This window comes from Drosophila subpulchrella, chromosome 3R, assembly GCF_014743375.2.
Source record: "Drosophila subpulchrella strain 33 F10 #4 breed RU33 chromosome 3R, RU_Dsub_v1.1 Primary Assembly, whole genome shotgun sequence".
Lineage (NCBI taxonomy): Eukaryota > Metazoa > Arthropoda > Insecta > Diptera > Drosophilidae > Drosophila > Drosophila subpulchrella.
Window position 1 is genome coordinate 7,827,644 of NC_050609.1, and position 27,070 is coordinate 7,854,713.

Below are 27,070 nucleotides of genomic sequence, written 5' to 3' on the forward strand. Positions count from 1 at the left end.
AAATATTTGAGAACATTTTTCCGGATCAAGGTTTATTTTTTACATTAATGTTTTAATTCAGTATAATTTGTATGGATAAAATCAACCAAGTCGTCCTACTGTAAATTTGCGTGAGGCGAGCAATGTGACCGCACTGGCGTCCAAAAAGAACATGGCTAATTGGCGTCGTAAGAACTGGTCACACTAGACTATATATAAACGGGCGAAACGGAAATCGGCGATTCAAACGGTCGAAAATTTATCTTGCCGGTCGGACGTGTTTTTTTTGGTCGCTCCCGCTCGTAACGCTTTTTTCCCCCGTTTTGGCCAATGTGTGAGCGCGCGCGCGTGTGTGTGCTGCTTGCAGTTCAAAAGGGCAGCAACAACAACAGCACACCTCTCTTTTAAGCCAGGTCTTCTGAGCGCGCGAGAGTGTGTGTGTGTGCTTGTGAGCGTGATTTAGAATCGTGGCCTGGGAAGAAATGGCAAATTAGTTGGCTCAAAGCGGAATCTCTGTGCTCAATATTCAAATTCAGGCTAGAAAGTGTCGCGTGCGAAAGTGTGCAAATAATACAGCTAGCGAAAATAGAGATAAAACTTTAAAAAAAACCTGTTCTAAGCCAAGTGCCGATTGCACGCGCGAGTGTGTGTGTGGATGTTTGTGTGGAGCAGAAAAGAAGAAAAGGAGAGAGAAAAGGGAGAATGCAATTAACAACAACAAGCTCAATGAGTATTATTTGAATAGAAAAGTATAGTTGAAAAAGCCAAACGAAGCCCTTTCCAATACGAAGCCACGATTTGAGCCAACAAATCAACGATCATGGCTATAATCGCGAATGCGTCACCGCCACAACAGCAACAACAGCCAAGGCAGCAACAAAAACAGCGGCTAACAACAACAACAACAAAGGCAGCAGCGGCCACAACAACAGCGGCGTCAGCAGAAACAACAACAACAGCTAGAAGTCGAGACCGCACGAAAAGCGCAGCTCAAATTACGTCGCATTTGCTCAAGCGCGCCATTTCAGTTTATTCGTCGCCTCAATGGATAACGCTCTTCATACTTATTTACTTAGCAACAGGTGAGAGAACCCAGAGAGAGGGAGAGAGATGCGACACAGAGCCGAGGACATTCTGTGCTCCGCAGTGAGAGAACAATAGCCGGGGACATGGGAGCAATATCATGTTTACATGACTCTCAAATTACAGTGGAGCTCCCACGCATTGAACTTTAATTTTAATTTTACAAAATGTAATAACTTACAGTACCCAAACTTTCAATTTTCGAATTTGTTTTAAAGTTAGTAAAAATAGTTGACTTTGGTACCCTTCAAAAAAAGTATATTTGTTGTTGGTAATTAAAAATACTTAATAATAATGTTGGGCCTTAAATCATAAAGTGTAGAACTAAATAACTTTTTAAACTTTTTTCGATATATTTTAAATTCAATTTTCCATCTGATATAAACGAAACAACCTTATTAGAAAAGTTTACATTGAAGAAGTATGACTGTAATTTGGTTATTTGCTGAGCCACATGCATTCATTAGTTTGAAAATTAAACATTTGCTGATGTTTCAAAATCTCATAGCCAGAAACAAGAGCAACAGGTCACATGTGTGTGAGTAGGGGCATTGGTGTTTTTGGGGATATTTCCAAAGGAAAAGTCATGTTGGCTAAAAGGAATTTACATTTCCATTGATTTTGGGCATCCGAAAAACTCGTTCAACGGGTTTTCCTTCAAGAAGTGACTCATGAAGCTGGCATACCTGAAGTTGGATTGTGTTAATTATCCACTCATTTCTCACTTTTGATGATGTGTGTTCGGTCTTATCTTGCAAACAAAAGGAATGCTTAGAAATGTATTAGCACCGGTTACGTATAAATTTATATTTAGTAATATGGTACCTATGTATACTTTTTAGTCGCTGGTAGTTAATCAAATTAATGTGACTTAACCACCTTATTTTTTAAGAATTTAAGAATTTAATACAGATGACTGTTTAGAGATTTTTTAATAACGTGACCAGTATTATTTCGCATTTTTAGCTTAGGCACTGAAATAAAGTTTCTAAAATAAATAATGCCGGAAACATAACAAATTTCCAAGTATGCATTTCTTGATTGCGGTATGAATTTTCGGTAATAACAGCTTGTTTGTCTGCATTTTCTTTGCAATCTGTGAGACTTATCGCATAATGATCATAATAATTGATTCACAACTCTTGCTGACTCATTATGTGTAATTATCTGTTACATATTGTCCGGGGCTTAGCATGGTCTGGCCCCTTTTTTCATCGGATTGTGCAAAAACGACCTCAAAATTTTGGTTTATTTATTTACAATCCGAGTTCCAACCCTCCAACCGGCCAACCATCCGCCTGTTGTTGCTCGCAATCTTATCTTTTGGCCGGAAAGTGAAGTACAACAGTTGCAAAAGCGCGGCCAACTTAACGTCAGCAATACCGCAATTCCGTTGATAGGTTGATAAGGAAACACACACAAAAAGGGGCCAGAGATAGGGAAAGCCTTTCCAGCACCCATAGCAGGGAAAGCCCTGCAATGCTCTTCGGAAACCAGTTTTTAAACAGCTTCCAGGTAAAAGTAAAGAATTTTTAGTTTTAAATCAAAGTTGTAGATTGCTCTAGTAAATAATTAACTTTACATTCTATTTTAAGATTTGTCTAAAATTGTATTCCCATGAATGATGCGGGGAACCCATAAAATGCAGGTAAAGAGAAAGGTTTTCCATCTTAGTGAGAAAAAACCCTGATATGCATTTAAGAAACTGGTTTTACAGCAGCTTCCATCATGAAATGCAGTATTCTGATATACATTCAAAGTTTTTGGGGTTTTCCTTATACTAAGATAGAACATTTTCTTTGAATTACTGTAATAACCAGATAGATAAGATCATGGGGTTTGGAAAGAGATTACATTATATTGAAAATTCATTTATTGATGGAATATTGGTATTTAAGGGGAAATAATTAATGGGTGCCATCTTTATCGTTGTATTCATCAAATGACTTTGGTTTATGATTGACAGGGAAAACCCACAAAAGAAAGAAACAATGAAATTTTTCCATCTCCATGTTGGGAAATCCCTAAAAGGCATCACAGCAACTGGTTTATAGCAGCTTCCAACATATAATCCAGACACCGACCGAGACGATCATCAGCGTCATCTTCACCTCGAGAGTGGTTTCTGTCTGGCTTTCCTTTGAATTTCCGCCCTAAACAGATATAATCCATCATTTTCAGGGGAAAAATCGCGGCGCAGGTACTCTGCACGCAGGAAAAGTGGAGGGAAAACACAAATGAACCAAAACTACCTGCATTGCGTTAACGATAACAACACGTGACCCCGCGAGTTTATGGAAATATACCAGTACATAGATGGAAATCGAGAATGGAAATTGTGTGCGGGACACACCCGCGTTCTCCGGTGTCCGGTGCTTTGGCCTGGTCAAGTGTTAAAGTGCAATCGTCCGTGACATGGGCCGTGGGCCATGTTCCGAGGGTCTACGCAACCGGCCGCGACCATTGCCTGACGTTGGCCATTAGTGCAAGTCGTTAGCTAGCCCTATAAAAATAGCCACAGAATAACTAAAAAAGAACTGATTTTCCCCAGTCCCTATAGGTTAGGGGGTCTTTAATACTCATTACTTTATGGGAAGAGGAGCAGCGAGAGAAGTGGTAATAAATGACAGGATGATTTAAGGCCCTGGATCTCAGGACCTTTTACAGATAAAACTAGAACATTTGGTATATAGACTTTTCTAATTGTCCCCTAAGTCAAGAGCCTTTAAATTTTTGGCTATGCCCTTATACACCAAGAAAAATCTGAAATGAAAGGGTTAATTTAAGTCGAGTCTTTTGTATGGTTCTTGCAATTTTTTAGTTGCAACGTTGCCTGTTTTCAACGGCTGCATCGATTAGCCAGACACCTTGGGAATTTACCGAAGTACAAAAAACCACAAATATGAGAAAATGAGGGAGAAAAAATATCAAACTCAAAAGACATTGCAACTTTCGCTTTTACTTGAAATGGTTTTAAAAAAATTTCGATGCAAACAAATGTTTAAAATTTGTGGGCGTTGTTCAATGCTGTCTGTTGGATTGTCTTTATCGGGGTGATCACGTAGAGCCGTTTTATCTGTCGCTATTTGCATACGCAGCGTACTGCCAGCAACAACAAAATTCATTGTTAGCATTGAGTCACACCAACAACGATACCATGGGCTGTAACGCACTGAATTCGGACACAAATTGTTTGGTAATTGAGGTGGGAAGTTACGAACGGATGGGTTCTGAAGGCAATTAATGGGCTCAGAATGAGTGGTTTTAATATTTGTTTGTGACAATATTAAAAGCATGGTGTTGTGGCCCAAACAACCAAAAAAGTCTCTGAACTAATTGTATACAATATACATATATTTGAAGTAAATAAAAAATAATGTGTTATGAGTTCAGATTTTGTATTAGGAAGTTTCAGGTTCTTGTACCTTCAAAGGTTAATTCTTCATTTGCATTTTACTGCACCTCCTTAAAGTGCATAGTCACTTCCTTATATGATTCCGTAAATATTTTCATAATTACTCATAGCCCTTAATTTGCTTTAAAAACCTTACCATAGTGCAACGCCCACATACTGCGTTTATTCTCCCAAAGTCTGTGTTTGCTCAGGCTGTAGGTTCTGGAGGTTCGTTCTGGTGGTGGTGCTGCTCTTTGGGGACGGGACGCACCGGAAAAGATTCTCAGGCGTGTTTTCGGTTTTGTTTTATTCAACAGTTCATTGCTTTGTGCCAGTTTGTGAACTGGTCTGGGCCGCCCCTTTTTCCAGGCCCACAGAATTTGTACAAGGGCCGCCTTGTTGGCAACACACAGAAAGCGGCGGAACAACAACACACTGACTGCCACAAAACTGGTTCCCAGGCGCGCCTGCGCAGAAGCGGCTTAAAAAAATGAAAAACAGCGGCGCCAGGCGGGGGAGAGAAAGAGCGACTCTAATTTTGAGTGTGCTCCATTCTAGGCATTTATTTTTGGGAGTCTTCTCACTTAAGAGCCATTTTGCTGTTCCCAGAACCAAGATTTTAATGAATAAACGTTAACTGTTTGTACGTGAAGGTGAATCACACGGTGAAAAACCGTCAAGATATTACAATTTTGAGGTTTTAACAGAAACTTTAAAATTTCTTAATATTTTTTTGGTTTTATAAAACATTTATTATAGTTAGGCAACAACTATATCTTAAGTAACTATGAGAAGTTCAATTAGATCATGAACTGATTTAAAGCTCTTCTCGTTGCAACTTTTATATCTTTGTCTTCTAACTTTTCCCATTCATTTTCACACTGATATCAAACCTTGATATATGCTTAGATATCATTATCATTATTTATATGGAGTTCGTGCCAATTTAATTTCATTAGCTTCTTTTTTCTTTTCGTGCCAATTTCATGAGAGCAACCTGAGCGCAACCGACGCACTCGAATTTTTTAGTGGGTGCGGGCTTTTTTGTGTCCGTTAAGCTGCAGCTTTCATGGGAAACGTTTATTTATGAAAACTAATTAGCTTCTGACCGCATGTATTGTTACCATATTGTATAATAGAAGAGGTTTTATTTAAATATTTAAAAATATTTCCTCACCACAATTCCTGGAAGCCAAAGCGGAAATTAGTGTGGGAACGCATTTGTATCTCAGTTTCGTTTGATTCTTTCTTCCCGCCAACAAGGTGTTGGAACAAATGATCGCTCAGAGCTAAATATTCTTCGGGTCTAAAGTGCAGTCAGACATGAAAGAGCTGAAAATGTGTTAGTTTTAGAATGGAGCGATGGACATGGGAACTAACTAATCTTGTGAAGAAACGCATTCAGGGAGCGCAACAATAAATCATTTTCAACAGGGATTTAACCACCTGAGAAGTGCTGGCATAACCTATAGGGGAACTAGTATTATACCAAAGAGAGAGCCCTATCTTTGTTAAACAAAAGATTCTTAGACAAATATATTGTTATTTGCTATAATAAATGGATATACACATATGTATATCAAAGACGAACCATTATGAAAACATAATGAAATATCAAAAACCCACTTAGAATTCTTCCAAAATATAAATGTTCATAGCGGATCTCGATAATTAATTTCCATATTTGGTGTTCAGTAATTAAATATGGTTTCCCGCCATATGTAAATTAGTTTAACTTTTTTAATTTCCTAAAATTAACTAGACAAACTAAAAATAAAACAAAAACCTTAAACACCTTGTTAAAAACCCGGTTTAATAATTTTGGCGCCAATCATTGTTCAAGATCTTCTTCTTCTTCAAGATAATTTAACCATATATCATATATCTCCAACTCTCATGTTCATTGAACATCAAGGGTAATTAAGCCCTTCCGATAATCGCATTATCAACAAGCTATAATTAAATTTTAATCGCGACACGTTTTCACTTTTCCATTAATAGAGAAAAACGAACAGCCACCGAAAACTGAAAACGAAAACGCAACAATTAAAGTGCAATTAAAAAATTTCGAATTTAATTAGACAAAATAAATATTGTTGTTGCAGCAAACAAATGAAATACAGTAACGGAAAAAAGTAAAATCGGTCAAAAGTAATTTATGCAACTTCTGAACATCCGATAAGCGAAAAGAAAACAACAAAACAATCGAGTGCAAAATGAAATTTTTCGTGGGCGTTTTGTTACACAAAAGCTATGAAAAAAGTAAAAAGTATTTAGAGCAAAAATTTAATTCAACAATACTAACGTGTTTTCGTGTGGGTTGGCAAGTGAGGCAACATGGACACATACATATACACTTTTAACTGACTTAAAACAATTGAAGTATGACCAAAAGCAGAGAGTTGCCCGCATCAACGAAAAAACAGAATAGTTGCACAGAGGAAAATATATTTTTTCTATATATTTAAAAAAAATAGAAAAATCATTGTTCGATAGTTTCTTTTAAACTACATTTCTCTTTATTTTCTGAATGGTGTGATATTTATTGTCACACCAATTTTCAAAATTATTATTAAATTTTTGTTCTGTGTGGGTGAGGAAAGCAAAAAACAATCTCCGGCAACCGCTCAAGTTAGCCCAGTTGGCAACGTGCAACCTGTTTTGTTGTGGCCAAACATTGGAACTGCAACTCGGGATAAGGGTTGGACCTCAGAGAAAAGGGGGAGGTATTCCGCACCAAATAACAAGAGCTCTACCATCAAAAAACCATATGGGAAAAGATTAAAAAAGATTTGAAAAAATCGAGCTTTATTCACATGAGCTACAATTTTATAAATGGTGACATTGGTTAACGATGTAAATATGAACAGTGTACACAGCTGGCATGGAAATAATAATACAAGTTGCTAGAGAATACACAAATAATGTACAAGATTTTTATATTGACAACCAAATGTTTAATTAAGACTCTACAAAGTTGGATCATATGAATTATTCAGTGTTAATATGCTATTATCTATAATGACCAAATGATATGTTATTATATTTTTTATTCCTAAATGTTTTTTTTTCTCTATGGGACCTTATTATCGCTGCTACCATTCTGACCTCAGCTGTGCGTAGACACTCCACGTTGGTATTGCACTTGGTGTTGGGTTTTTTGCATATGCTGCTGCTGATTAGTCATACCAACAGAATGCAGTGCAAAATTCGAAATGCAAAATGCACGGGCAAAGCCAGAGGTAAAACCGATGCAAAGCGAGCTGAGCCAATTTGCATACATCTACTTATGTTGTGTTTTACACTGCAGGCAAGTGTTGCAATGAGTTGAATGTTTTTGCTAACTGGGTCTACGAGTGAGAGCCTCTCGTTTTGGCCAACTTGACGTGTGAGTGTGGGCGGGACAGGAATTCGCATTGGGGTTGTACTTTCTTACCCGTTTCCGCAAAACTTTGCGTGTATTTCGCGCACTGCCTTTTGCATAAATCACTTTTTTCTTACCAGTGGTAAATAACATGGGAAATCTGAAATGGGCGAACTTAAAATGAGTGATTATCTTGGCAGAGGATTGAAGATCCAGAGCGTTTTCTCTTTTAAATTGGAAGATTTACCAAAGTATAGGGGCCTAACAGTTTTTGAGGAAACTCTTTCAAAAAAGATAATTAAATAACTTCCCATTTAGTAAGTAAAAGGGAAATAGTGAAATTTTTACAAAAACTGATACTGACACTATTTAATTAGGAAAAAAACAAATATTTTTTATACATCTCCCTTTACTCAAACTGCCGTGTTTAGTTATATGAATATTTCGTATCCAAGGAATTGTTAAAGTAAAAAACCCATTAGAATATTATTAAGAAAAATTTAAAACTTAGAATAAGTTAGAAAATTGGGTACAAAAGAAATTTTCCTTAATACACAGAAAAAAAAATGAGCCAGGATCAATTTGATATGCGCATGGTAAATTTGTGTTTTTTAGACACATATCATTTTTACCATTAAATAATGTCAAATTGATACCAAAAAATGTCAAGTTGTCGATTTCTCTCTTTTCGAAAAGTGTTTGACATCGAAAAAGAGAGGATATATCAATACGGCGACATCAACCACGTGAGTGGAAGCGAAAAAGATATATTCGAAACTCGAATTGGCCTACTTCGACCATGTTGTCTCGCTTGCACTTACATACGTTTTAGTGGATTTTTTGACACTTGAGTTTTATCGTGAAGCCGGTCAGACGTAAATTTTCAGTTTTTCACTTAGCGAAGAACAAGGAAAAGGTGAGTAAACTTCATATATAATGAGTATATGTCTAGTGTTATAATAACATAGAAACATAATAAGTGCAAAAAAATAAAATCGTGTGCGATTTTCAAAAGCACGTGCAACTATGTATGTACATACATACGTATGCGTAAGCGTGTGTATGTGTAGAGGCTGTGTCAGCGTAAAAACAAAATTAATAAGTATGTACATCTAACAATAAACATAATTGCATTTAAACATAAACATATTTTAAAATACGCTTAAATTTATATTTAGATGTTTTTACATGCCTATTAATTATTTTTTGCTTTTCATAAAATTTTGCATATTCTTGAATGTCTTTCGCAAATTTGTTGTTATTACTCAATTAATTAAGGTTTTAAATTTTAGCGAGCACTTTCAAGCTTATGTGGTGGATGCCGAACTGGAATCTTATACGATTGTATATAAACTATAATTATAAGTGAATCACAATTAAGAAATTTTAGTAAATAAGTATACAAAACACAATGTAAATATCTAAAATAATATGTAAATAAGAAATACTGTAAATATTTAGTACAAACTGTAAATAGGTAATAAAAGGTATATGAAAATAAAATAAATAATACAAAAAATTGGTATAGTATTTTTTATTTAAATTGGGTATTTTAAATATCCAATCTACTACAATGTACATTTGAAATTATAATATCAAATTTACAACAAAAATATTTCAAAAAATTGATACCGCCTAATGTAAAAATGATATTACCGAAATATCGTTTTTACCATTTCGAACATATCAAATTGATATGTGCCGTATCAAGGCCAAATTGATACTGGATTTCATCAAATTGACCATCATATCATATCAATTTTTTTTTCTGTGTACTTAAATTTCCAAAAACTGTTTAGGATCCCAAAGCTGACACAATAATACTCTAAAGATCATCTTAGGTCTTGGCCATTGGCCACGCCCCTGCCTAAGAACCGGCACAAAACAATCTTTGTCCCCAAAAAACTCCAAGCGCGACATCATTAAAAGCTTAAAAAGCATTTCCAGCAGAACGCTCACTTTTGACAAAAGACGAAAGAAACTATTAAACTGTTTATGGCACCGCTAAAAAGAATTCTCCAGCTCTCTGGAGGAGAATTAAACCAGAGTTTTGCAGTTCCAGTTCGAAGCCAAAGTCGAGTCATTCATGACTGAAATAAAAATAATAAACAGAAAACCGAACAAACGGCAAAAATACATAAATGAGAAAAATAGAATTCTTGTCGGTGCTTATGATTATGAAATTTCCGTTCCGTTTGCTTACGACCAATCTCAGAAGTCCATGCTAAGATTATATAAAAGCGCATGGCAAGCCAATAAATCAGGTTCTGTAGGTATTTATATGGTGGTGCAGAATAAAAAATCAATTTTATTAGGGATGTCTAAAAAATGTACCACTCTTAGGATTCTTTAATTTTAAATAGATAGTATTATTTTAATATTATAATATTTTATTTTTGTAAGAGAACGAATAATAGTATACAAAAGTCGTTTGATTCCTTTAAATCTGGAAAATGTTAGTTTTTCTCTGTGTACGTGTGTGTTGTTTTTAATAGCATTTCTGCCGTTTAACTTTTGAATACTTTTCTGCATAGTTTCGTACGTGAGTATAATATAATTATGAGCTACTTGGCTGGCGACTTATTTACTTGCTCACTGACTACACCTTGGCTGCCCCCGGCCACTCCCCTTTCTCACCTGGCACACATAATCACAGAAATGACAAGCAAACCGTACTGTCAATGCAAATAGCAAATCGCCTTTAAATACGAAATAAAATGTTTGAGAAGACCGCTTAAAAACAGAGGCGGCAAAATCGATGGCCTCATAAAGTATTGTATTTTGCTGTCCGTTGTTTTAACATCGTTCGGGTTCCGTCGAGGTCCCCCAAGCGCTTTCTAAGCTCGTGGCAGCCATGGGTCAGGGCAGCCCAAAGGGCACAGCGGACCACGGACGGGTTCACCGGAGTTAGGAGGTGCTAAAACGATCTCTTCTCTGTGTGGGGAAGTGCAAAAATAAGTACACATGTGCCAACTTTATTGACGAGAAAACAGATACGTACATTTTGTTTTTGGCAATAAACCTTAAGTTGGACAGTGCCATTGAAACGACAATGGTCTTATATGTTTTTGAAAGACACCCACTTGTTAAATCGGCATAACCAATACAAATGACATGTGCAATAATATTATTAACCAAAATGGGCGTTTAAATGCTAAAAATATCTTATACCGACATTAAGAAATAATACGAATGGTATAAGAAAAGTAACGATGATAAAACAAGGATATTCATTTCCTGTAAACACCTTCCTCATTTTACATCCATCAATTATCTAATTTACATGAATATTGTACATAAATTGGATTAATGTGCAAAAATCCAAGTTTCCCTATTTTTTATTCCCATTTCCTTTCGCTAATAACTTTTTCCTGTGCCACTTTCTTTCCGTTTTTAGATTTTTGTTGGGTTTTTTTTGTTTGATCTGTAGACTATTGATGAAAACCAGCTTATGAACATGCAAGTCTGTTTATTTTTTATGTACATATGGTACATTCACAGTTGGGTTTTTGCAAATCTTAACGCCTTGTGCACTTTAATCAGTCCAAGAAAGCTAGTTAATTTCGCTTTGCGATCTTTTCGTTTTTGTTTTGAAAACGTTGAAGAAAACCACTTGAAGTCATGGAGTTATGGAGTCTTTTGGTCTGCGGCTGCTGTTTTTTCTACTTTTGCTTCGGGAATTGATTCTGCGCTTTGGTGATCAGCGCAAATGAAAGTTGAAGAGATGGGGGCCTTTTAACTGATTACCATTTAAGTGGCATGTGCCACGGCAACTCGTCTAATTTGGTCAATGCTACTCGAAAGACAAAACACTTTCTTAGCTGGAGAGCAATGGACAAAGAGGCGGCGAAAATGAAAATGCTGAAACGAACAGCGCTGGGAAAATGTAAGCCAAAGTAAACCAATTGGCCATTTGCCGTGTGCCAAATACGCGAAATGAGGAAGTCTACTACGGTTACAAATGCGTTGGCCAAATGCGAATGAAATGCGATTAGTTAAATGAGAGCCCGACTTGGCCCGAACCGACCTGGCCTTGTCATGCTTTTATTTCATTCATTTCACCCATCAGTCTGTTGCATTCAGCGAAAAATTACACTGGATTACTTCAAGTTTCCGGTTTTATTAAACTTTCATTTTAGGTTTTGGAAAATAGAAAATGTTTATAAGATAATTTTATAAATTAGGAGTAATACGCTTTTGTAGGATTATTAAGGAACTTATTTTTAAAAGGTTAATATAATTATTTAATGTGAATTTCTCTGTGCTTTATTTCTTAGTAAGGGGAGGATAACTTTATGTGTATATATCAATTTTTTGCTATTTTTCAGTATATTTATTATTATTTCTCGATTTTTATAAACTTTTTCCTTGGGATTATCCCTACATTTTCTTCAAGTGCAAGTCTTAATCCCACTAACCCTGACAATCTTGATCTTCTCCTGCAGATGTCGCCTCAGTGGCGGTGCCAACGAAGGAGGCGTACTTTAATGGCTCCACTTACCTCCGCCTGACCACGCCGATGCCCATTTGGGACCACTCGGCGATTAGTTTCCGCTCGTGCCGCGGAGGGGAGATCCTCGCCCAGCAGTACAACAAGAACTCCATCGTAATCTCAGTGCTCAATGACTTTCTGCAAATTTCCCTGGCGGGACCGGCGGTCCATGGGCCCAACAACCGGCTGGATGTCAAGTTGCCCTACCAACTGCTGGACAACCGCTGGCACACGCTGCAGTTCAAATACGAGTACGGAAATCTCTACCTGCATGTGGATCGTGCGGCAAGCATATTTGGTGAGTTACCATCCCACTGCCCTAACACAGAGTGTCCCCATTTGGATTCCTAGCGGAATGAGAACCCCTAGAATCCACCCAATCGGGTCAACCGTGGACAATCGTGAAATGAGGCAAAGCACTTGGGAGTGAATCACATCACGAGGGTTAAGCAATGCAATTGTGTCGGCTAAAAGGAAAGGGGAATGGGTAATGATGAACTCATTCGGAAAACCAATTAAACAATGGTGAAGAATACGTGCGGAGAGCTTATAATTAGAGGAAATAGGTTCTGAAAAGATAAACCAGGGAAGTAATTTAATCGAATTAAGTCATTACCAGAATACAATAAATTCACTTAGCGTTAAATTAGAAAATAGCCTACTTGTTTTAAAAGCCTCATCTATATTTAAAGAGGACTTAACGCGGAGGGCACAACAATGGGATAAGTATCATCAGTAATTTAGCTAACGGAAACAAAAGAAGTTAGTTCCAAAAGAATAAATTAAAAATTAATTAAGAGACAAAAGCTTCTTAAGACAAATTTCCACAAAAAAAACTAACAATGAAAAAAGTTATTCACAGCGAAAGAAAAACGTGTATTTTTCAAACAAAAATGTATTAAAATTTTGATCCCAAAGTAGTAACTTCTTCTTTTAAAATTAATAAAACTTTTAAAATGTTTTTAAAACTTATAAATATTTTTTTCCGAATTTCCTCCCCAGCCAACTCCACGTACAACAGTCAGTTCCTGACGAACCAGGACATCGGCTACAAGGATGCCATCTTGATACTGGGCAACTCCTTCTCTGGCTGTCTCCTGGACGGACCTGGTCTGCAGTTCGTGAACAACTCCACGGTGCAGAATGTGGTCTTTGGCGTCTGCCCACTGACTCCGGGTCCCTGCAGCGATCACGACCTGTTCACCCGACTGCCGGACAACTATTGCCTGAATGATCCCTGCATGGGCCATGGAACCTGCTCGTCCAGTCCCGAGGGCTACGAATGTCGGTGCACGGCCCGTTATTCGGGAAAGAATTGCCAGAAGGACAATGGATCACCGTGTGCCAAGAATCCGTGTGAGAACGGTGGCTCCTGCCTGGAGAACTCTCGCGGAGATTACCAGTGCTTCTGTGATCCCAACCACAGTGGTCAGCACTGCGAGACGGAGGTGAATATTCATCCACTCTGCCAGACCAATCCCTGCCTGAACAATGGAGCCTGCGTGGTCCTTGGAGGAAGTGGAGCGTTGGCCTGCGAGTGTCCCAAGGGATATGCGGGTGCCAGGTGCGAGGTGGACACGGATGAGTGTGCCTCGCAGCCGTGCCAGAATAATGGGAGCTGCATCGATAGGATCAATGGATTCAGCTGCGACTGCAGTGGCACCGGCTACTCGGGTGCCTTTTGCCAGACGAACGTGGATGAGTGCGACAAGAATCCGTGCCTGAATGGCGGCAGATGCTTCGATACCTATGGATGGTACACCTGCCAGTGTCTGGATGGCTGGGGCGGTGAGATTTGCGATCGACCCATGACCTGTCAGACGCAGCAGTGTCTGAACGGAGGAACCTGCCTGGACAAGGCCATCGGCTTCCAGTGCCTCTGTCCGCCGGAGTACACTGGGGAACTGTGCCAAATTGCACCCAGCTGCGCCCAGCAGTGTCCCATCGACTCGGAGTGCGTCGGCGGCAAGTGCGTGTGTAAGCCAGGCTCATCGGGTGAGTTGCAGTTCCAATATTTTATGGTTTACGGGATAGCATGGACATTGCATGACATTTACGCATTATTTTTTATACGCTTACTTTGGGTTTAATGGTCTTGGTTTCCTTTATATTTAATTTTAAACTAATTGGGAAACATAAGCTTCCGACTTGGAGCCGCTGACTCCTCTGGAGCTGGACCTACTCGACTCCACGCTGTGCCCCAGCGAAAAGAAGAAGCGCTACATATCGCCCGAGTGGCTCAAACGCAAGCGTTGTGAGCTAAAACTAAGTAGGTCGTCGGAATTGAGGAGTACCTAGCTAAAAAGAGGGTTACAAAAATAGTACCATCTGCTTATTTAAAAATACACTGTCATTATCCACACTAACTGTATATATAGTATCCTATTTAATGGCTATAACCTAATGCCTCAATCTTATATTGTACAATGGGTAATAAACGTAGGACCCATTGGTCATTGCCTGCCAACAACAACCACACCGACACCAGAACAAGAGCCAACAACAACGACAAGAACCACAGCAATCCCTATCCCAGCTAGTCCAAACACCCTAACAACAACAACCACCACCAAGATACCACCAATAACAACAGTTCGAGCAACGGTGGCAACAACCACGGCTAGCAAAAGACCACAACAACAACAACAACAACATCAACTGCAATCCAATCCGAACACCCAACGCTCGGCCTCCCTGAATGCATGTCCCCAAGAAAACTGCTTGAACGGTGGCACCTGCCTGGGCTATAGTGGCAATTATACCTGTACTTGTGCTAGTGGATACACAGGTTTGGCATACATATCCGTGGTCCGGGGTTGTCCTAAAAGTGTGCATGCCGATGATGACGATGAGATCCACTTAAATGAGTTTTATTTGCATGCGGTTAATGGCCCTTGAAGTTGTTGGATTTAAATTGATATTGATTGAGACTAGAGTCCTGCCTGAATCCACTTTATAAGTAGGGATATAGATATGAATTTTTGTTATGTAGTTAAACAAAATAGGTCAAATGATATATATATATGTGGTCAGTAACAGTTAACAAAAGCGTTGACGCCAACAAATTCAGATAAATGTATTTATTCTGCACTTATCTTTATTTTTGTGCCCAGAATCTTTGCTTTAATACATACAAAGATATATATTTAAGATATGATTTTATTTGACAAATATAAACAGACATATAAACTTTAAGCGTTTATAAAAATAATATAATTTTAATCTAATCTAAAATAATATTGATAATCTCAATTTGATGACTCTTGCGAGTACTTGACTTATTTTATTTGGGTCTTTTTAAATAGTTATTTATTATGTATACTACGGATTCACCCAAGACTCTAGTTTAAATCTAATGTATTGTATAAACTTTTAGTGCAACCCCTGATAGACTAACTGTAAATATGTAGAAAAGTAGATTTAGTAAAACAATTGATATTTGGTAAACACTTGAAAATATCTTTACAATAATCAAATATATATTTTTTTTAATAGTAAAGGATTTTAACATTTAACTTATTAAATGTTCTATGTAAACTAATCATTATAAATATTCCCAGGTTACAACTGTCAAACGAGCACGGGCGATGGAGCGTCTGCTTTGGCCCTGACCCCCATCAACTGTAATGCCACCAATGGCAAGTGCCTGAATGGAGGCACCTGCTCCATGAACGGAACCCATTGCTACTGTGCCGTAGGCTACTCCGGAGATCGTTGCGAGAAGGCCGAAAGCTGCTCCCCACTCAACTGCCAGGAGCCGATGGTATGTGTCCAGAACCAGTGCCTCTGTCCGGAGAACAAGGTGTGCAACCAGTGCGCCACCCAACCCTGCCAGAATGGAGGAGAATGCGTGGATCTACCAAATGGAGATTACGAGTGCAAGTGCACGCGAGGATGGACTGGACGAACTTGTGGCAACGACGTCGACGAATGCACCCTGCATCCGAAGATCTGCGGCAATGGCATCTGCAAGAACGAGAAGGGATCGTACAAGTGCTATTGCACACCCGGATTCACCGGAGTCCACTGCGATTCGGACGTGGACGAGTGTCTCAGTTTTCCCTGCCTCAACGGCGCCACGTGCCACAACAAGGTAGGTAGAGGGCAGTCGGATTCGGATCCGAATCTGCCTTTTGGTAAATGAACGTTTGTCTGTTACTAAAGTGTAATTAGTTGTTTTTCTTTAAATTCGGAAAGCATCGGATATTGAGACAAGTGAGTGATGGCTATTGATGGATATTCAGATCTTTCTGTATTCCAGACACCATGATTAGATACCTAATGATATGAAAAAGCTAGTCTCTCCCAAATAATATGTAGATTGCTCGATGAAAAAGTTAAATAGCAAGATCCTAGTATACACATTTTATTCAAAAGAACTAACGTCCCTATAAAATGCCTACGTAATAGAGCAACCCCTTAGCTTTAGATAATAAATATATGACAAAATTTAATTTAGTATTACTTTGATAAGCCCATTTAAAAAAAACCTTCATAAATATTTCCACCCAGATCAATGCCTACGAATGTGTTTGCCAGCCAGGATACGAGGGCGAGAACTGCGAAGTGGATATCGATGAGTGCGGCAGTAATCCCTGCTCGAACGGGTCCACATGCATCGACAAGATCAACAATTTCACCTGCAACTGCATCCCGGGAATGACGGGTCGCATCTGTGACATCGACATAGACGACTGTGTGGGAGATCCCTGTCTGAATGGGGGCCAATGCATCGACCAGTTGGGTGGCTTCCGGTGCGATTGCAGTGGCACAGGTTACGAGGGAGAGAATTGTGAGCTGAACATCGACGAATGCCTCTCAAATCCGTGCACAAATGGAGCCAAGTGTCTGGATAAGGTGAAGGACTACTTCTGCGATTGCCACAGGGGCTACAAGGGCAAGAATTGTGAAGAGGACATTAACGAGTGCGAGAGTAATCCCTGTCAGTACAATGGAAATTGTCTGGAGCGGTCCAATATGACGATCTACCAGATGAACCGGATCATGGATCTGCCTAAGGTGTTTAGTCAGCCCTTCACTTTTGAGAATGCCAGCGGGTGAGTTATATACAGCTTAATCCAAGCCGATTCATAGACTAATCTTATTTAATTCCTAGATATGAGTGCGTCTGTGTGCCAGGCATTATTGGTAAAAACTGTGAGATCAACATAAACGAATGCGATAGCAATCCCTGCAGCAAACATGGAAGCTGTAACGATGGGGTAAGTGATGGGTTAGATCTAAAATGAACCTTGAGATATAATCTTCACCTTGTTTTTCTCTACAGATTGGCACCTATACCTGCGAGTGTGAACCTGGATTCGAGGGCACCCACTGCGAGATCAACATAGATGAGTGCGATCGCTATAATCCTTGCCAAAGAGGCACTTGTTATGACCAGATAGATGATTACGACTGCGACTGTGATGCGAACTATGGAGGAAAGAACTGTTCTGTTCTTCTTAAGGGTTGTGAAGAAAATGTATGTTAACTTAGACTTATTTTATCTTAATAGATAATCTTTATCAAATTTTTCTTTGCAGCCTTGTTTAAATGGCGGCGCCTGCTTGCCCTACCTGGTCAACGAGGTAACCCACCTGTACAACTGCACCTGTGAGAACGGTTTCCAGGGTGATAAATGCGAGAAGACCACAACCCTTTCCATGGTGGCTACCAGTTTGATTTCGGTGACCACGGAACGCGAGGAGGGCTACGACATTAATCTGCAATTCAGGACCACTCTACCAAATGGAGTTTTGGCCTTTGGAACAACGGGCGAGAAGAATGAGCCAGTTAGTTATATTCTGGAACTGATCAACGGACGACTGAATCTCCATTCATCGCTGCTGAACAAGTGGGAGGGAGTCTTCATTGGCTCAAAGCTGAACGACAGCAACTGGCACAAGGTGTTTGTGGCCATCAACACTTCGCATTTAGTGCTTTCGGCCAACGACGAGCAGGCCATCTTTCCGGTGGGCTCCTACGAGACTGCCAACAACAGTCAGCCCTCGTTCCCACGAACCTATCTGGGCGGCACCATTCCCAATCTGAAGTCCTATCTGCGCCACCTCACCCACCAGCCGTCAGCCTTTGTGGGCTGCATGCAGGACATTATGGTCAATGGGAAATGGATCTTTCCCGATGAGCAGAGTGCTAATGTTAGCTATACCAAGCTGGAGAATGTCCAGAGCGGATGTCCACGCACGGAGCAATGCAAACCGAACCCCTGCCATTCGAATGGGGAGTGCACGGATCTGTGGCACACCTTCGCATGCCATTGTCCAAGACCCTTCTTCGGGCACACCTGTCAGCATAGTAAGCAGTCTGGAATTAAGTTAAAATGTTATCCTGATCCTAAAACATTTAAAATTCACTAATTTCAGATATGACTGCAGCCACTTTTGGCCACGAGAACACTACGCACTCGGCTGTGATTGTGGAGACAACGGATGTCGCCAGGCGGGCCATTCGATCTATCCTGGACATTTCCATGTTCATCCGAACCCGTGAGCCCACTGGTCAAGTCTTCTACTTGGGCACCGATCCTCGCAAGGCCCCCACTAAAAGTTAGTAAAGCTAGAAAGATTTCAGCATAATTAGGATCATATTTAAATCTCTTATTATACTTCCACAGATATTGGCGACTCTTATGTGGCTGCCAAACTGCATGGCGGCGAGCTGCTGGTGAAGATGCAATTTAGTGGCACACCGGAGGCCTACACCGTCGGTGGCCAGAAGCTGGACAACGGCTACAACCACCTGATCGAGGTGGTGCGCAACCAGACGCTCGTGCAGGTCAAGCTCAATGGTACCGAGTACTTCCGCAAGACGCTGTCGACGACGGGTCTGCTGGACGCACAGGTGCTCTATTTGGGCGGACCTGCCCCCACACGCGAGTCCCTTCTGGGAGCGACCACGGAGCCGGGTTTTTCGGCAGTTCCGGGAGCAGGAGTACCCATCGAGGACACCACGGTGCCCAAGGAAGCGGATGACAGCAGGGACTACTTTAAGGGCATTATTCAGGACGTGAAGGTGAGCAATGGCTCACTCAACTTGATTGTGGAGATGTATTCGCTGAACGTCACGGACGTCCAAGTGAATGCGAAGCCACTAGGCGCTGTGACCATCGATCGCGCCTCTGTGTTGCCCGGCGAGGTGTCCGATGACCTGTGCCGGAAGAATCCCTGCCGCCACAATGCTGAGTGCAGGAACACATGGAACGACTACAGCTGCAAGTGTCCCAATGGCTACAAGGGCAAGGATTGCCAGGAGATCGAGTTCTGCCAACTGGTCACCTGTCCGGGCCAGAGCGTGTGCCAAAATCTGGACGATGGTTACGAGTGTCTGACCAACATCACGTTTACGGGTCAGGAACGCTCCCCGCTAGCCTTCTTCTACTTCCAAGAGCCACCGCCAGAGGAGATCGTGGGTGAAGCGGCTCCCAAGCAGACTCTTAAGCCGGTCATCGATATAGCCTTCCGCACTCGTGCTGGCGGAACTCTTCTGTACATCGACAATGTGGACGGATTCTTTGAGATTGGTGTAAACGGAGGTCGAGTGACCATCACCTGGAAGCTCAGCGCTTTACACTTCGGCGAGTCCGCTCGCTTCGAGAAGGAGAACACGGATGGAGAGTGGAGTCGCATTTACCTAAGGGCCCACAATGGCAAACTAGAGGGCGGCTGGAAGGGCTGGGAATCGATGGTGGATCCGGCGCCAGCCTTCTCCACGGATATTGACCAAGCCGCCTTTCAGTCAGTGATCGCCTCCAGCACTCAGGTTTATCTGGGTGGCATGCCGGAATCCCGGCAAGCTCGAGGTTCAACTCTGTCTGCCCAGCAGGGCTCCCAGTTCAAGGGCTGTGTGGGCGAGGCGAGGGTGGGTGATCTTCTGCTGCCCTACTTCTCCAATGCCGAGCTATATCCGCGCACCGAAAATGTTTCAGTGCAGCTAAAGGCCCAATTCCGACTGAACACCACGCGTCCGGAGGAGGGCTGCATACTGTGCTTCCAGGCGGACTGCAAGAATGCCGGCTTCTGCCAAGCTCCATCCGATGAGTACGCCTGCACCTGCCAGGCTGGATTCGAGGGCGATGATTGCGGCACGGACATCGACGAGTGCCTGAATACAGAGTGCATGAATAATGGAACCTGCATCAACCAGGTGGCGGCCTTCTACTGCGAGTGCCAGCCAGGATTCGAGGGTCAGCACTGCGAGCAGAACATAGACGAGTGTGCGGATCAGCCGTGCCACAATGGTGGCAACTGCACGGATCTGATCGCCGCTTACTTGTGCGACTGTCCGGAGGATTACACTGGTCCCCAGTGCGACGTGCTCAAGCAGATGACTTGCGAGAACGAGCCGTGCAGGAACGGATCCACCTGCCAGAATGGATTTAGTAAGTATAAGTTACTAAATTGTCATGATTAAAGATTACTAACTCTTATATCTTATCTTCGTACAGATGCTTCGACTGGCAACAACTTCACCTGCACCTGCTTTCCCGGTTTCGAGGGCCCACTTTGTGACATTCCCTTCTGTGAACTGACGCCCTGCGATAATGGTGGCCTCTGTCTGACTACAGGAGTGGTAAGTACCTTAGAACTAGAAAGCATTGTGGAGTATTTACTTAACCAAACACATTCCCCTTCTCAGGCTCCCATGTGCAAGTGCAGCCTGGGCTACACGGGTCGTCTGTGCGAGCAGGACATCAACGAGTGCGAATCGAATCCCTGCCAGAACGGAGGCCAGTGCAAGGATCTCGTTGGCAGGTACGAGTGCGAATGTCAAGGCACCGGATTCGAGGGCGTTCGCTGTGAAAACGACATCGACGAGTGCAGCTTGGACCGCGATTATTGCGGCGGATTGGGTCGGTGCTTCAACAAGCCCGGTTCCTTCCAGTGCATCTGCCAGAAGCCCTATTGCGGCGCCTACTGCAACTTCACGGATCCCTGTAACGCCACGGATCTCTGCTCCAACGGCGGTCGCTGCGTGGAGTCCTGTGGCGCCAAGCCAGACTACTACTGCGAGTGCACGGAAGGATTCGCGGGCAAGAACTGCACGGCACCGGTGAGTTAGATATCAGATAGATTTTTAAACAGAAGATAATATCATATGTCCACTTTAGATCACGGCCAAGGAAGATGGACCCTCGACGACAGACATCGCAATCATTGTTATTCCCGTGGTGGTGGTACTGCTGCTCATCGCGGGAGCCCTGCTGGGCACCTTCCTGGTAATGGCCAGGAACAAGCGGGCCACCAGGGGCACCTACAGCCCCAGCGCCCAGGAGTACTGCAACCCGAGGCTGGAAATGGACAACGTGCTGAAGCCACCGCCGGAAGAGCGACTTATTTAGTTTTCAGTTTTGAGTTTTGAGCAAGAGCGACGATTAGCAAAGCAAACAAAAGATATTTTTAAATCCGCCCATATACACCTAGCTGTAGGAGTAACGCAATGTTTTGTACTAAGTTCGCCCCTAGTTACGGTTTACATCTTAAGGTGCTCAAAGCAACAGCAGCAGCCAGGCTTCCACCTCGACTCGCCCCCGAATCCCTGCCTACGCTTTAGTTAGTTAATAATGCCGTTGTCTATTTATTCTAGTAGTTTAGATGACAGACGTACCGCCCTATAGTCGTTATGTAGTTACGTTCCGATAGTTTAGATTCAGTATTCGATTTCTCGTATATGTAATCCTAAAGCTGCGAACAAAGTTGAGCTCCGACACCGATTCACCCCCTCCACATTCCGCAGGGAAGCCCTTCAAATATGTATTGTACGAGTATTTTTGTAAATAGGATTGTTTGCCGACTCTTAAACTAAATTAGCTGAGCTATATACGATATCAAAAAAACCGAAAATCCTATATGCCTATATATACGCTAGTATATATATCAGTAAATGTGGCCTTATAACAAAAAAAATGCATAGTAACGAAAAGCAATGACAACCAGAAAGAACTTGAGAAACTATTGATTAAGTAAATCAAATGAAAGACATATTTTGCTCTAGAATTTCTAAGCGTAAACTTAAGAGACTGTACTATATAATAAATATTAAATATTTCGACTTTTTCCAATTGATTGTCCAGTTATTTGGCATTAGAATATCTGGCTTACCCAGTTAAAGCCACGCCGTAGATAGCAATAAAAACTAATCCATCCTTTTTCCAATTTGTAGCAGCTATTGCTAAATTTATTCGTCAACTTTAGCATGACGTGTACTTTATGGTTTGAATGCAAACAAATCCGCATGAACAACAAACTTTAGTTTTGTTTATCATTTCAGTGAGAGAGCTGCTAATGACTAATATAAAAGTTAATAATTATAAGCAATAGGATGAATGCAAATAAAAATCAAGATTAAATAGGTATACAACTCCGTGTATATAGAAAGAAAAGACTCCATGCTTTCCTAATCATACAATTGAAAGACATTGGTATCGAATAGAGGCCGATTTCAGAGAGTCCAGAGTACATTTGCTAAATATCGTTTCAACGCATAGTATATTGGTTAGCTCAGCCCAAAGATGCCACCCACTTGAATTTGCTCTGCATCTCCGGATGGTAGAAAATGCACTCCAGCTTGTTCACGCAGTTCTTGCCAAACCGGCAGGGTTTTGGGTGATAAAAGGTGCAGCCCAACTTGGAACAGTTGGGGTAGTACTTGCACATCGTAGTCGCTGTCGTGGAGGTCACAGGAGCCGATATCGACTTGTAGTTCTGCACGGGTATGACGTGAGAGGCTGTCAAATGGATACAGAGGCAGGAGTTAATAAATGTGCATAGGAAATATAATAGTTATAACTTACATAGAGGAGGCGCCGCCAGCTGAACATGACTAAGATCCCTTTGACCGCTGTGGGCGTAGTTGCAGTCGATGCTCATGCAGGCCAAATCGAACTTGCACTTGGGATGCGAGTACATGCACTTGTCCGCGAACTTGCAGTTGGGGAAGGACTTGCAGGGCGCCGTCGGATGGTAGTATTCGCAGAACTGCTTCGTGCAGTTAGGATGGTACTTGCAGCGCTCCTTAGGTTTGTTCACCTTCAGCACGGTGGAATCCACGCTAACCGCGCTTACTAAATAGAGTAAAAATAGTGACTTCAGTAATAGTTTCAATTAAATATGATTTATACTTACATGCCGGCAGGTTGTCGTACTTCCTGTCCTCCGCATTACGTATGGGTACTCTGCGTTTCTCCGGACCCACTGCAACGCGTTCTCGGCTGCCGGAACGTCGCTTTTTATTTGCACTCGGCTCGTCCTCGTTCTTTAGTGTGAAGCGTATGGGCGTGTGCTTGGCTTTGGTAGCTGTGGAAGTGCTAATTGAGGCGCCGGCGGACGTGGCTACCGCTGGCGCCTCCACTGAACTAGATCTTATGTGTTTCTCCTTGCTGGAAGGTCTCTTCTCCGCCCGCTGCTTTGGTTTGGCCGGCAGTGGGGGAGTAGTGGAGCCATCCTCAATTGGAGCTTTATCCTTATTGTCCTTGTGGCCATTGGCCGAGGTGGTAGCTGGCGCCGCTTGTTGGCGTTTATTGGGCGATCGTTTTTTCGGTGAACCGTGCATTTCATCATCCTCATCGGTGTCATTCTTAATGATGATCTTTTTGATCTCCTGTGGCTGCCGGAGCACCTCGCTGCGATTGAGACTCCGTGTCGTTTGCAGGGAGGGCGACCCACTGTTCTGTGTTGGCGAGCGCGAGAAGCTCCTGTCCCGATTCGATCGGCGTCGCTTGTCCGCCGTCGTGGACGTCGGTTCAGCGCTGGATGAGGACACTTGTGGCGTGGACACTGGCGAGGAGGAGCGTCTTCGTGAGTTGCTCGGCCTATTGCGATAGGAGCCTCCCTTGCTGTTGTTTCCTCCGAGTGCTTTGTCGCCGTTTAACGTGACCACAAACTGGGTCTTGAGGGCTCCGGAACTGGGACTTGGCTCGTCATGGGAGCTGATGTGCAAATCCAATTCATCCACATTGGCCAGCAGCTGCGGCACATACGATTCGATTGGCTCAGTCATCGAAGTAGGCGTATATTCTTCCTCCACCACCTTGATCTCGGCGCGACTCTCGTTGGATCTCCGTGTACGCTTGCCATCCCTCTGCGTCACATTGACCACCAACTCCCGGGTGGTGCGCCGAAAGAGTTCGTTGCCCGGTGCACTCCGCTTGCCTCGTTCCCTTTCCCGATCGCGATCCGGGACCCTATCATTCTTATCCATTGATTTGCGCTTGCCTAGAGAGCTGCTTATCTTACCCACTTCTTCAGTCTCCTTTTTCGATGATGTCTTAGCCAGAATTGTGGATCGCTGGGCATCGGCCACAGCTCGCAGCAGGAGGTTCTTACAGGCCTGCCGTCTGGGAGAAACTTGCGGCCTGGGCTTGATCTTGATAACGGAGTTCACTGGCTTATCGGCCATGTCCTCATCGTCCGACGGCTCTGGCGGCTTGTTCACGGCCACAATTACCCGGGAACCAATGCGTTGTTTGGTACTGGGAGCCTCTTGACTGGGCGAACGACGCTGGCGTTGATTCCGGTTGGTGTCCCTCGAGGTATCACGGCTAGAACGTCGTTCCCGGGAGCGCTCCCGCTGACTCCGCTCCTTGCTGGCCTCAGGCTCACTGCGTCGTCGATGGGCCGGTACATAGAGCTCCTTTTGGCTGCGCTGCGGGCGCTCTGCCGGCTGCTGGCCCTTGGAACCCAGACGATCGTGCACGGATTTTCGCTCAGAGCGGTCTTCCTTAGATTTCTCAGTCGCCATATCCCTTTTAGGGCTTGTCTCCTGCGACGCCGCTTCCTGACGGGAATCAATCTCTGGCTCAGCCTCTGGACGCCTTTCGGGTGTCTTCTCGCGTCTGTTAAATACAATGGGACTCTTGGCTTTTCTTGGTGGCGGCTCCGTCTGCGGCGGCTCATCCTCGGGCTCCTGATCCACCGACTCGTCCTGGGCACTCAGGTTCAAAAGATCCTCGTCGTCTTCGTCGCTCTCGTCCCCGATTTCGCCAATCTGACGTAAATGCTTCTTGGCGGCATGAATCTTCTTTTGGATTTCGGCCAGCTCGGCGAGATCCTTCTGCCGATTGACACCGCTGGTCGTGGAGCTGATCTCGGATACGGCGGGCAAGTCCTGCTCTTTGCTAGCCGATGTCTCCACATTTTCGATGGATGCGCGCTTCTTCTTTTTGTGCAGTATCTCGTCTTTGGCACTAAGATCGATGTCCATGGTTTTCTTCGCCTTTTCCAGTAACTCTTCGGCAAAGACATCTGTGATGGAGGTGATGACGGGCATTGCGTCCGTGGAACTAGGCTGTGGCTCCGACAGCTCTCCTCTTGTCCTCTTATCTTTTCTGGATCCCTTTTTGTCCTTTTCCTTTTCTTTCTCCTTGGATTTGGTAGGCTCTCCTTGGCCACGAGACTTTCGCTTCTTGCCGGAAGCTGAAATAAATGGGAGTTAATGGATGAACTACGAAGAAGAGGATATTCCTTTACCACTGGATGTGGGCAGTGTGACCTCCTGGAGCTTCTGCAGTACCTCGTGCAGCCATGTGACGAAGAGATCGGTCTGATCACCCAGAAAAAGATTCAGCTCCGCGTTCATCTGTTGTTTCGTGCGTTTGTTGGCCACCATGACCATCACGTAGTCCGGCAGTTCGTCGTCTATGAAACCAGATGATCCTCCTGTTCCCAGTTCCAGCAGCTTCGCCTTGACGGCACTCTATTAAAGGGATATAAAAACATTTATTTTAAGGGGTAATCCTTCAACGGGCATTACGAGTTCATTGATTTTCCCAAATCACTTACGCGCATCTTCTGACCAATCTCGCTCCCCAGATTGCACTCCATGTTCGCTTGATTCTCTATCCGTTGTAGCAGTCGGTTCTTCGGGGCATTTATCTATTGACGTCTATTTGTTGGCCAATTCGACTTTTTTTGTAACATGCGAAAATGGCAAAATCTCCCAAAAAATAATTATCGCAGCTGCTCCGATATCCAAAACTAGTGGTGGGCGGTCCTCATATGGGGTATTCTAATTGGAGTTCAAAATGTTTATTAGTACTTTTTTAGCAGCTTGTTTGGGTAGTTTAAATTGAATCTAGTTCATTTAATTTTCTTTTTTCGCCAAATTTGTAAAGCACGCAAGCAGATTTTAATACAAAATTTCAAGTTTTGAAAATAGTCCTTGCCATTCGCCTCGAAGGGATGACTATAGTGGTCAAGAATAATCGATATACCATTGGGGCAAATTTAAAAATTGAAAAAATTATTCATATTTATTCCTTTAATTAATTTAAGATCATGAAACTTGTACGTAATAAGCTGTTTCCTTTGTTTAAACCGTTTTGGATATCAACATTTTTAGACCTTTTTGGTTAAAATGTAGGCATAAATTAAGGAAATGCAGTAAATAAAAATTAATTGATAAAAATAGATAGAGAGCAGAAAAATAAAAACAAAGGTCAACAAGGATTTTTTTGTTTAGTTTTCTATTTGTTAAATGTGAAACGCTAAATGCTTTGCTAAAGGCAAATTGTCTACATAGCTTTTGAAGTCTCATCGTCTTTATAAATGTTGAATAAAAAAAAAACATGTGCTTTCTTATATAATTTCGTTTATTAAATAAAAACCTATCACCTTTAGTTTAGAATGACAAATTATATTCAAACAGACTAGAAAAGAACCATTTGAAGTGTTTTCTCCCCGGAAATTTAAATCCACAATTGGCCCAGGCCACCGAGAATCGATAGTCGGCTCGTGAGCTCCCA

General features: G+C 42.3%; 2 protein-coding genes across 8 annotated transcripts; one reads left to right on the forward strand and one right to left on the reverse strand.

Annotated features, from left to right (window-relative positions):
• Positions 1-233: 233 nt before the first annotated feature.
• LOC119545646 (protein crumbs) lies at positions 234-22,684 on the forward strand. Of its 7 annotated transcripts, none has more exons than XM_037851368.1 (15): positions 234-1,061; positions 12,266-12,610; positions 13,315-14,307; positions 14,453-14,581; positions 15,873-16,405; positions 16,486-16,527; positions 16,825-17,369; positions 17,429-17,534; positions 17,600-17,794; positions 17,856-18,627; positions 18,696-18,878; positions 18,947-20,710; positions 20,777-20,901; positions 20,968-21,381; positions 21,440-22,684. In XM_037851368.1, exons 1-15 carry the CDS (start codon positions 800-802, stop codon positions 21,668-21,670), a joined length of 6,639 nt encoding a protein of 2,212 aa, XP_037707296.1. In that variant the 5' UTR covers positions 234-799; the 3' UTR covers positions 21,671-22,684. The 7 variants fall into 7 exon arrangements, with proteins under 7 accessions (XP_037707296.1, XP_037707293.1, XP_037707294.1 ...); XM_037851365.1 differs by lacking the exon at positions 14,453-14,581 and adding an exon at positions 14,756-15,100; XM_037851366.1 differs by lacking the exon at positions 14,453-14,581 and adding an exon at positions 14,756-15,100 and having other exon boundaries at positions 16,510-16,527.
• LOC119545647 (zinc finger CCCH domain-containing protein 14) lies at positions 22,674-26,308 on the reverse strand. Its single transcript, XM_037851372.1, has 5 exons — positions 26,109-26,308; positions 25,797-26,022; positions 23,454-25,742; positions 23,123-23,392; positions 22,674-23,056 (listed from the first exon to the last, which is right to left on the reverse strand). The coding sequence occupies exons 1-5, from the start codon at positions 26,148-26,150 to the stop codon at positions 22,830-22,832; spliced, it is 3,054 nt and encodes a 1,017-aa protein (XP_037707300.1). The 5' UTR covers positions 26,151-26,308; the 3' UTR covers positions 22,674-22,829.
• Between the last annotated feature and the right edge of the window lie 762 nt (positions 26,309-27,070).